This window comes from Zingiber officinale, chromosome 2B, assembly GCF_018446385.1.
Source record: "Zingiber officinale cultivar Zhangliang chromosome 2B, Zo_v1.1, whole genome shotgun sequence".
In the NCBI taxonomy this organism is placed as follows: Eukaryota; Viridiplantae; Streptophyta; class Magnoliopsida; order Zingiberales; family Zingiberaceae; genus Zingiber; species Zingiber officinale.
In genome coordinates, this window is record NC_055989.1 from 118280967 (window position 1) to 118293255 (window position 12289).

General features: G+C 46.1%; 1 protein-coding gene across 1 annotated transcript; it reads left to right on the forward strand.

The window, feature by feature from the left end:
• The first annotated feature begins 8957 nt into the window (after positions 1 to 8957).
• On the forward strand, positions 8958 to 10628 carry LOC122046915 (uncharacterized acetyltransferase At3g50280-like). Its single transcript, XM_042607874.1, has one exon. It carries the CDS (start codon positions 9007 to 9009, stop codon positions 10363 to 10365), a length of 1359 nt encoding a protein of 452 aa, XP_042463808.1. The 5' UTR covers positions 8958 to 9006; the 3' UTR covers positions 10366 to 10628.
• Positions 10629 to 12289: the final 1661 nt, after the last annotated feature.

Below are 12289 nucleotides of genomic sequence, written 5' to 3' on the forward strand. Positions count from 1 at the left end.
TCCGTGACTTGGGCGTGTCGCCTCGATCCTAACATGGAGACGTTGTACAAGATTCTCAACGGGTGCAGGACAAGGATGATTCCTCCACTGCCAGAAAGTTACCTCGGCAATGCGGTCCGCATAGCCACGACACAAAATGTAATGGCAGGGAAATTGCTGCAGCGCGGGCTGGGTCGGGCGGCGTGGCAACTCAACCAAAAGGTTGCTTTGTTCAAGGATTCTTGGGTGCGAAATTACCTAACGGACTGGATGGCGACGCGGTCGTTCTATCACATGGGAAAGTCCAAGCTAGGGGACCTGCTAACGGGCAATTCTCTGAGGTTCAAAAAACATAGATTAAGCTTCCATTCTTACAAATTAGGAAATTATAGACTAGTTATTGCAAACAGAAAGCTAGGAAATGCATCAAGATGTGAGAGATTAAAGACTTACGGAAAGGGTAGACACTACTTATTTGTATGAACTTAAAAACTTACAAATTTATAGTAAGCACACATATTCCTTCTTATACACCTTCTTGCATCGATACTTTAGCCAAGGACATAGAGGGTCCTTACATAAAGATTTGTAAGTCTTCAGACTTCAGGAGTTATTAAAATTACATAACTAAAAGATAAGATATGCTGACTCAGCTTGGACATATTGAAAAGACATAAAGAAAAGTTAAAGAATCTTGGGTCCACTATTAATCATCTACTGTATTATCAAGGTTCTTTTCTTCAGTGGATATAAACATCATGAGTGACGTAGAAGTTATGGTAAATTTTTATAATATTGGACTAAAGTGACGTACACAGTTGTAATTGGAAAAGAAAAAATTAGGACTCCTATTTTTTTTGGCCAGTAAATTTTTTCTGCATTGGTTTCTCTTGCTAGGAGAAAATCTTATAAGTCTACCATATTATCTTATCCCCACGTGCTTCCTTGGATAATTGCTCTCCAGTGTCAAAGTTTCTTTTCTAATGGGATTAAAGAAATCTGATCCGGTGATAAGGACGGGGGATCCTCGTCAGCAAAGGGTCAACTGTACGAAGAGGTCAAAGGTCAAGATAGTCAACCCGAAGACTGGCTGATCGGTCGAAGCGACCCGAAGACTGGCCGACCGGCCAGGAGTTCTCCGAACCGAATGGAGTACAACCTGACTAAGGGTCGGGTTTTCGATGCTCACGATAAAAAGGTTCAAGGGTCGAGCGGGGTCACCGTTCGGCCAGTGCGCAAGGCAACACAGGCAGAAGCAGGCTTAGCCGAGCATATGACCGTTGCAGGAGTGAGATGCGTGCCGAGCGGCCTATCCACTCGGCCCTGAAACAGACAAGGAACGCAAGAGGACAAAAGAGACAAGGTAATATCATCCTCGAGACGCCTGCCGCCGACAAACAGCAAAGTTGGCGGCCGAACCGTACATAGAATCGTACAGTGGAAGCTTCCACCGTCGCATCCGGGATATGCTCGGACGATTGCAGAATGACGCTAGAAGCACTTTTCTGGCACAGGCTTGTTAAAGTATGTTTGGGGAAGCGTGCACGTGACGGGAAACGTGCCCGCGCTTCTCCGGGGTCCTATATAAAGACCCTAGACGTCAACAAAGGTATGCGCAACTATTTACTGTAGCCACGTTACTCTGCCTCGTTCGTTGCCTGACTTGAGCGTCGGAGGGCCGTCACCGGGGAACCCCTCCCGGCTCGGTTTCTTTGCAGGATCGTCAGAGAGCCACACCACCAGTCGAAGATAGCGGAGCGTGCCATGTCCCCAGCGTCCATCGACCCAGCGCTCGGACAGGATCAAATTGGCGCCGTCTGTGGGAACGCACCTGAATCTGAGCCAAGAAGATGGAAGAAGCTGGACGTCAACTTTTGGTAACGCTCTCCCCTGAAGAGCTCGAAGCACTCGTCAAAGCGCGAGCAGCGAAGATTGTGGAGCAGCAGCAGAAAACTCAAGCCGAGCGGGCAGTGCAGCAGGCGACATCAGCTTCGGGTGGCAGAGCGCCACACGAAGACTGACAAGAGCAGCTCTCAATATGGAGGCAAAACAAGGGGCCGACTGGCACACAGATGGGTGCACCGCCCGCCCCAATACCTTTTTATCGGGCTCTTTTCCAGACGCCCTCGGAAGTGGCGCAGGCCAATCAAGACAAGGGATCCTCATCAGACGAGGCACCCATCGGGGACGTTAGAAAAGAAAAGGCGCCCCGAGTGGACGCATCTCCCGAGCGGACCAATCAGCAGTTCTCAGAGGCCATTCTCCACGATCCACTGCCGAGGCATTATGTGCCCCTGCTATCGGGGAGTACAACGGAACAACCGACCCAGACGACCACCTGGGTAAATTCGACAGTACCGCCACTCTGCATCAGTACACAGATGGTGTAAAATGCCGAGTGTTCCTCACAACGCTTTCTGGATCTGCGCATTGGTGGTTTCGAAGACTGCCGGACGGCTCAATCACCAGTTTCAAGGAATTCCGGACGGCGTTCCTTCATCATTTTGCTAGCAAGTTAGTCAATTCCGTGACGCGCTGCTCCAGCGCTCGAACCTCCACCTTCATCGCGTCCAAATCAGCAACGACCCTATTTTTTTCTATTGGTGGCCACAGTGATCTAATGGTCGTGGGACTTGACTTGGTTTTCAAGTCCGGCCACCCTGGTTTCCAGGCCGGAAGATTTGCGCTGCTCAGCTGCCAGCAGTTTTTCTATTCTGGCTAGCTCGGACTTGAGCGTGGCGTACGGGGGCCCCTCAGCCGGCGCCCCAGAAATTTGAAGCTTCTTCAATTCCTCTTCCAGCTCGGCCAAACGGTTGCTGACCGCAATGTTCTCCACCCAGTGCTGCGTTCGGATGGATAACGTCAATAACCTGGTGAGATCATCATGATAGCCTTAAGAAACATACCCCGGTGGCTTGCTGCATGTGGCTGTCTGCCAGCTGACCAGGAGTCATCAGAGCCACACGAGCCCTTGCATCTTCCCACGTCTGGGCGAGCGGACCCCGGATAGTGATTTGGTGCTCGGGGGCGGCAGGTTGATCCGCTGCCAAAAGGAATTCCTCCGTAGGAAGACGGAGGACGAACTTGATCATTCGGCGGCCGCTCGGATCTGCTTGAGCAGAAACTGCTCGGCTGGAAGACTCGTCGATCGGTGCAGAAGTAATGCCCGAGCACTTGAGCCGAAGGCGGACCCGGGGCACGGAGCTAACGGGTGGTGCTCCAGTCGAAGGTGCTGGCTGGTCGAGCTGGGAGGTGGTCCGATCGGAAGAAATGGTCTCATGCGCGGCAGGTAGCGGGTCGGTTGCCTCTGGGGGAGCGTCGATTGGCTCAATCACCGACTCAACAGGCGCAATGGCGATCCGGCGACATTTGCGAGTTATTAAGGGGGAGTCGCCGGCCGGTCGCTCAGCGTCCTCTGATGCGGGCTGCTGACCGGCCGAAGAAATAGCTGTTAGTTAGAGCCCTAGAGCCAATCATTTGATGATTGTATGGACTCATTGTATCATATTCTTGTATATTAATAAAGGCATTTGTTTGGTTATTATACTTATTTGTATTAGTGCCAAATAGACTAAGTATAATAGCGTCCTTGAGTAGAAGGTTCATACCTATATCAATCGATTAGTTGAATCGATAGTGAGATGATATAGGGAACACTACTCTAAATCATTCCTAGTCGAGTATTAACATTCAGGGACAATGTTAATACAATAAGACTTGCATGTAGGTCAGCTCGATGACTTGATCTCACAAGTCATGGATATAGAGATATCAAGCTGACACATGGGTATGCATTAGAGAATGTATACTGAATGACCCGCCATGAGAAAGTATCATGTATCGTTATATGAGTGTCATATACTTTCTCATGTGGCTATTAGTATGACTATTAGTCCTTAGACCTGAAGTCACCATGGATCCCTACATAAGGAGTTATGTACTTTGGTTTCGTCAAACGTCACCCGTAACTGTGTGGACTATAAAGGCGATTACTGGGTATGTAACGAATTATGCAGAGGGATGTGAGTGATGTAGATGGGATCTATCCCTCCTATATGACGGGAGTGACATCGATATTCTTGATAGAGTAAGACCACGAAGTGTATGGCCATACCCAAATGAGTCAATATGAGATATTGAGCTCATTTGATTGAGTGAGTCTACTTGGAGTTCAAGATTTAGATTGGTCAGAGGATGACACGGTCTATGCCTCACATTGATCAATCTAGATGTCTAGGATAGAAGGACACTTGTCATATATTGTGAGAAGTCACAATTAATAGTCACAAGGTGATGTTGGATCTCAACATTCTTGTAACTTGGGTAGCAATGATGTATTGCTAGATGCCGCTCATTGCTTATGTTTCTAAAGGAGTTTAGAAACATTGCCAACGTTACAAGAGCCTATTGGGTCACACACAAAGAACAAGTGGATGGAGATTAGGTTCATATGATGAACCAATTGGATTAGGTTCATATGATGCACCAAAGATTGGATTCGAATTAGACTTATTGAGTTAGACTCAATTAGATTCAATTGTTGAATGAGTCTAATTTAAATTTGATTCATTGAGTCAATTTATATTAATGAATTGAGATTCATTAAATTGAAATTGACTTGAATCAAAGGTTGGATTTAACTCAACAAGGAAGAAATTGGTCAATTTTGACTTGACCAAATGGAATTTGAAACATCAAGTTTGACTTGATGTATTGCCATATCATAAGGATGACTCATCCTTGCCACATCACCTCCACCTCATGAGGTATGCCACCTCATGGGGGTTACACTCTTCCCTTGGTTTTAATGTGGCCGACCACATTAATGAAGGGGGTTACATTGTGTGGCCGGCCACACTAATGGTAGGGGGATTTTGATTTTGTGGAGTTATGTGTGCATTCATTCTATCATCTTCTTGCTTGCTTCTCCCTTCTCTTTGCTAGAGGTTGCCGTGACTTTCATGGTGAGGAGAAGGTGGTTGATTGAGTTAATCTAAGAACTCCAAGAAGAAAGGTAATAACTTCTTGATACTTTGGAGATCCGACACGTACCTTAGACAAGCGGGATTTTGCGAGGGCACGCATCGAAGGTAAAATGTTTTCTTTGTAGATCTACTGTAGATCAAAGTATTAAAACTCGTACTCGTGTTTTCCGGAAATTTTCCTTGCACGGATCTATGGCTTTGGGTGATTCGGGGTTTCCGCGACGCGAAAAGCGATTTTCGCGGCCCGAAAAACCCAACAATAGCATCCCCGGTCGTTCCAGTGGTGGTGCCCTGAGCGGCAGACTCTCGGGCCTCAGTTGGAGCCTCTTCACTTTCGCCCTCGTGCGAGCCGACCGGCGCGATGCCTAGATCAGCCATCTCCTTGGATGCCACCGCCTCAATCTCGGCGGCTTTCAACTTCAGCTGTTCGGCAACCTTGGCACGCCACATGATGTCAGCTGCATAACAGAAGAATAAATCAGTTAGACCAAAAGGAAAAAGGACAAGGAAAGTACTTACCCAAGCTGCTCGGGAGCTTTGTGCAGATCGGGCTCAAGCCGAATACATACAACACCCCCTCGTGAAGTAGTTTGCTGATATTGAACCTCTGGCCGGCCAGTAGATTAGCCACATGAAGATACTCCGGCTGGTTCTTGTACTTGCCGAGGTTAGGCGGGTTCGGCACGATGGTTTGCCACTTGGTACGAAAGGAAGGCAGCTCGGGAAAACGAAGGAAAAAATAATTTTCCTTCCAGTACTTGTTCGAGGTCGGCATCTTATCGAAGAAGACGAGGCCGATTTGTGACTGGAAAAGGAAAGTACCCCACTCGGATTGCTTTGGGTAGTAAAAGTAATGGAAAATTCTGGGGGTTAAGGGAATACCGTGCAGCTATAAAGAGGATTACTACGCCGCACAGCAGCCTAAAAGAGTTAGGTACAAGTTGGCTGAGCGGGATGCGGAAATAATTGCAAACTTCCCGGATAAAGGAGTGTAGAGGGAAGCGCAGACCGGCCACAAATTGATCGTGGAAGAAGCAAACAGTGTCGGTCGGCGGGTTATGGGGCCGATCGGAAAAGGTGGCTAAAACTAGTCTATGGTCGGAAGGCAATTCAAATTCATTAAGGAAACGCCCGGCGTCAGTTTCGTCGAAACGGCTGACCATGGTCATATACCATAGGCCGGGGGAAGGACCGAAAGGCTGCGAAGTGCTAGCCATCGCCAAGACAATAGCAAGAAAGGAAGAGCCGAGGAAAGAAGATTGAGAGGGTTGGAGAAGAAGACGGAAACTACAGTGAACCAGTGCAAAGATCACCAAAAAAGAAGAAATCGAAAGAACGCAGAGATAGGAAGGGGCTTACTGGGAGTAAAGTGCGAGGGAGAAGGCCGAGAGTTTGTCGGAGCACCAAGGCAAGCGGACGCTGGGAGGATGGTCGCGGAAGAAGTCGCCAAAAACGCAAAGGCAAAGGTGAGAGATGGAGGTTCAGTGCCGGCGCCTCTTAAACCCCGGTCTCGGTTCACAACAATCGTCCGATCCAGGTCATCGAAAGAATCGAGGACATCGGACCGTCAAATTTGAACCGACGTATGTCCCATCAGAGTTTACGCCCCCGCCGTACGATGACGGCGGATATGCCAAGTGGCTATCAATGATTGGACGACATTTAATGAGCGCCATTACCCGCGCATGGGCAGCTTAATGAGGATTGGCACGAATTCCGAGGAAACCCGACGACGCCGACCACCCCTAGAATAGTAGCGTGACAAGCAACGAAAGGAGATCAAAATTACAAGGCATGGCCACCAACTTGCCGATCGGCCTAAGGGACCTCCTAGAGCTGATCGGGAATACACTTTCGGAAGTGGCGAAGTGAAGGTCGCTCGACCAAATTCATAGTCCAGTCAGTCGGACTCGGCGCCTCCTTCGACTAGACTTGAAGGGGAGACATGTGATCCGGTGATAAGGACGGGGGATCCTCGTCAGCAAAGGGTCAACGACACGAAGAGGTCAAAGTCAAGATAGTCAACCCGAAGATTGGCTGATCGGTCGAAGCGACCCGAAGACTGGCCGACCGGCCAGGAGTTCTCCGAACCGAATGGAGTACAACCTGACTAAGGGTCGGGTTTCCGATGTTCACGATAAAAAGGTTCAAGGGTCGAGCGGGGTCACCGTTCGGCCGGTGCGCAAGGCAACACAGGCAGAAGCAGGCTTAGCTGAGCATATGACCGTTGCAGGAGTGAGATGCGTGCCGAGCGGCCTATCCGCTCGGCCCTGAAACAGACAAGGAACGCAAGAGGACAAAAGCTTCCACCGTCGTATCCGGGATATGCTCGGACGATTACAGAATGGCGCCAGAAGCACTTTTCTGACACAGGCTTGTTAAGGTATGTTTGGGGAAGCGTGCACGTGACGGGAAACGTGCCCGCGCTTCTCCGGGGTCCTATATAAAGACCCTAGACGTCAACAAAGGTATGCGCAACTATTTACTGTAGCCACGTTACTATGCCTCGTTCGTTGCCTGACTTGAGCGTCGGAGGGCTGTCGCCAGGGAACCCCTCCCGGCTCGGTTTCTTTGCAGGATCGTCAGAGAGCCACACCACCAGTCGAAGATAGTGGAGCGTGCCACGTCCCCAGCGTCCGTCGACCCAGCGCTCGGACAGGATCAAAATCTATTTAGCTTCTTAATCTAACTTATTATAGGTTTCCATTGTGGAAACTCATCATCTTTAAGTAGGCTTTCAATTTGAAATCTAATCAAGTATTTTGGTAGTTAACCATTCTGGAGAGGTGCTATCAATATGTAAGAAAATTGGCATTATTTATTTTTCCAACGCATCCATTGTTATTATTTCTAACATTGTTAAAAAAATATTTTGACAGCTCTAAATCTATAATCCATAGCATATTGAACAGATCGTAACCCATTAAAGTTAAGAGAGTAATAATTATATCTTTATACTCTATTGTCTGAAAGTCTTCATAGAGGATATTAGCCTTCAATATAGAGTATAGGATGTGACAATGACACTCATTTGTGCAAATAGCTAGAGTGTTGCATTGTGGATAAGTATGTTGAAATCTTCATTGATAACTGTATTATGTGTTATAATAAACATATATGCTAGAAATGTCTTGAATCTATCCTTTATGCACAAGCTCCATAAATTTAGAAAGTATTAGAAATTGTTCTAAAGAAGAATCATTGGGTTTATTGCTAATAGCTGTTAGAGTCAGTTGACTAGTAGCAGTTGAAGTTTTGCTTAAAGTCATATATTTCCTAGATATTTCTTTGGTCTAGTTTTTCATATTCCGAAAGAAATGAGGCTTTGGACTTAAAATGTCCTTGAAGGATAAGTCTTGTTGGATAACAGTCTCATAAGGCCTTGTTGTAAGAGAAGTACTAGTGAAAAAATTAGGTCCACAACAAACTCTAACACATTCAAATGCTTCCCGCAAATTATAAAATCTTTTGGATGGATTTGTTAAGTTTTGGATTATAAGTTTTGTTTCTTCTTAAGTGTCATAGACACCTTATTATAGGGAAATCGAGCTGGCAACGTCACGATTGCGCGTCGCTCATGGTCACGCACAAAGCGTCGCCCAGTATAAATCGAGAGGTGGTAAGCTCTCACAACAGCTGTGAGATTGAAGAGACCGGTGAAACTTTCCCGGCGAGCATCGCTCAGCCACGACGGACGACGGACGACAGACGACGGAGATGACGGAAGGGAGAGAGAGAACGACGAGAAAAATTTTAATTTAGAAAATTTTTCAACAGAAGTGTTTTAAAAAAAGACGGAAGAAAATAGAGAATAAATAACATATTTTTTTATAGTGAAATTGAGCTGATAACGTCACGACTGCGCGTCGCTGTTGGATGAAGGTTCGTAACTTGTCTGTGTGGGCCGGCGATATTGAATCATTTGGGAGAAGCGTTATCGCAGTTGAAGCTTTCGGGAAATTTCGTCACCACTTGAATGAACGGATTGACGCCTTTTTAAATCAATTATTTGTGGACAAATATTAGAAGACCAGATCTAGATATGACGGAGAATAGTGAGGTACGCATCCTTTCTAATTTCTCAGTCCGACCATCCCCTCGCCCCTGCGAGGAAGACGGCGGTCGACTGATCCATCTCACTTCCTGGGATCTGAAGTTGCTCTCCGTCGACTACATCCAAAAGGGCACTCTCTTCCTCTGGCCGCCATCGTCGGACGCCGACGCAACCCTTAGCATTTCCCGACTCCGCGATTCCTTCGCCGCTGCCGTCGACCGATTTTTTCCCTTGGCCGGCCGCCTCTCCGTCGCCAACCTATCCACTTTCCCTCCTTCGCTTTCCATCTCCCTCATGTGCAACGACGAAGGAGCCGACTTCATCCACGCGTCCGCCCCAAGTGTGACCGTCTCCAGCATACTCCACTCGCTCTATGTGCCCCCCGTCGTGCGATCCTTCTTCCCCCTTAACGGGGCTCTCAGCTACGACGGCCATTGCTTACCACTTCTCGCCGTCCAAGTCACTGAGCTCGCCGATGGGATCTTCATCGCTTGCTCCCTCAACCATGCCGTGGCTGACGGCACTGTCTTCTGGAACTTCTTCAACTCCTGGTCGCAGATCTGCCGAAGCGGCAGCTGTCCCGAGGTCAGCAACCCCATGGCCGTCGACCGTTGGTTCCTAGACTCCTGCAATCCACCGATCCGTCTCCCGTTCGGCAGCGCAAACGATTTCATCAGGAGGCCTGTCTACACTCCCGTGGAGGAGTGCGCCTTCCACTTCTCAGCCGCCGAGGTGGCCAAGCTCAAGGCTACGGTGAACGCTGAGATGGGCACCGACGGCCAAATCTCCTCCCTCCAGTCTCTGCTCTCGTTCATCTGGGTGTCCGTGACTCGGGCGCGTCGCCTCGATCCTAACATGGAGACGTCGTATAGGATTCTCATCGGGTGCAGAACAAGGGTGACTCCCCCACTGCCAGAAAGTTACCTCGGCAACGCGGTCCACATGGCCACGACGCGGAATGTGACGGCAGGGGAATTGCTGCAGCGCGGGCTCGGTTGGGCGGCGTGGCAACTCAACCAAACGGTTGCTTCGTTCAATGATTCCTGGGTGCGAAATTACCTAACGGACTGGGTGGCGACGCCGTCGTTCAATTACGTGGACAACAAGTCCAAGTCGAGTGACCTGGCAACGGGTAGTTCTCCGAGGTTCAATGTGTATGGGAATGACTTCGGATGGGGGAGACCGGTGGGCGTGAGGAGTGGAGCAGGAAACAAGATAGATGGGAAGGTGACTGTGTATCCAGGGCCTGAGAAGGGGAGCATTGGGGTGGAGGTGTGCCTTTTGCCCGAGACGCTTAGCGCACTAGTCAAGGACGAGGAGCTGATGCGCATGGTCTCCTGCAATTAGCAAGGCTTCACATCGTGCAACATTTCCAATTCCAGCAGTTATCAGTACAAAACATGAACGGAGATGATTTAGCCAAAATATTTAAAGGAGCTTCACACCACTGCGCGCCCAGATGCGGGAGCAAAGGAGTAAGGTTAATTTCCTTCAAGTTAATAAGAAAGGAGGGGATGTAACATTCTTATTTCTTTCACCCGTGAATTTTATAGTGCTTAATGATGAACTTTGTACGTGGTGGTATGGGGTAATAATTTGTATTTTGTGAACCGGCTCCTTGTCAAAAGTTGGTTGACTCTCCCAAGGAGATAGCTAGCCTCCTAGTTTAACATCTCATCAAAAGTAGATACCTCAAGATGACTACCCTAAACCAACTACGTACTCGTAGGAATTGGTGCTTTAATATAATAGTCTCATGCATGGATCAAATCCCTTATACCGACTTCCATTTAACAGTCTCTCGAGATAATAATCCCTGTGGAAATCATCGACATCTACGGGAGTATCATCTCCCTTCATCTCTTATAAATATTCAATGTTAATAGCTCTGTAAAGGTATGCACTAGAAACCCTATGCTTTGAGGGATTTCCTACTCTTTTAGAGGTGAAGCTAACTTAGGCATTAGAGAGACTTTGCTATAATCGTCCCCGACACCCTCTAACGAGTTTTCTATTGATTATAGGCTTATTACATCATCCCTGGAATCCTGTTCTCTATCTTTTCAAATCGTCCAACGTCATCCAACAATTTGTAGTTACATCATATTGACCATATTTGAAAATGATAAATACAAGAAGAGCTAATTTCAAAGATCCAGAGTCCGGCTAGCAAAATCGACCTCCGCTTGATAAGGATTGGATGTCATGCTATTGTTAATTAGGTCAAAAAATTAGCATGGCTACGGTTTAATAATTAGCAATCGAATTTAAATTTAATCATTAAATTAACGATAAAAATTTTAAATTCATCATTATTTTAATATAATTTTAGCATGATACAATTTAATATATATTAACATATACAAAATCACAATATCACACCAATATGCAGAATTATATTAGTAACTAGTCCCAACTCTACACAATTATAATATTAACACCAATCAATTTAATATTTAGTAACGGCATTCAAATCATCAACTTTAACATACAAATATTTATCTAAAAATATTTATGGCCAAAACACAACCTATATAATCTACTCTTCAATGGCTCTTGGAGTTGAAATTTCAAGAAAAGGATGAGGATGAGCTAATGAATGAGACAACATAAAACAAGACATTAAATCTTGTATTGACAGGTCTACTGTTGCCTTGACCTAATAGTCTACTACCGCTTGGACCCGATCTTCCATTGATTGCTCTATTGTCATGACCCAAACTCTCAATTCTAGGTTCTTCATCCTTAATATTTGAACTTCAGCCGATGAAGAACTCGAACCACCCTTGAACCTAAGAGTACATAACACATGATTAAATACAACCTTTGCCTAAGAGCTAAGGTCGTAAAGGGAGTTCTTTTTGCTTCCATAAAAAATCTCATAATATATATTATTTATAATATCATGTGACATGTGCAACTCTCACAGTCATATCATCCTATTTAAAAAAAATATTATTATTATTTAATATACAAATGATAAAACTAGTCATTGATAAATGTGAGAGGTAGTAAAGTTTAGATACTTACATTTATGGTCTGTGATCGAATATCAATAAAAGTGTCATTATTTTGATATGTATTGTTAAATAACACACTCAACAATCAGTTGGTCATTGTAAATTGTCTTCTTGCATAAACAAATTTGTTTATAAATTAAAATTAGTTCATTGATAATTATAAAGAAGTACTTATATAAATTTATTATAAACTCAGCACACTCTATTGCTCTATTGCATGCTCCACAATAGATCATGATCTAGCCGTATAT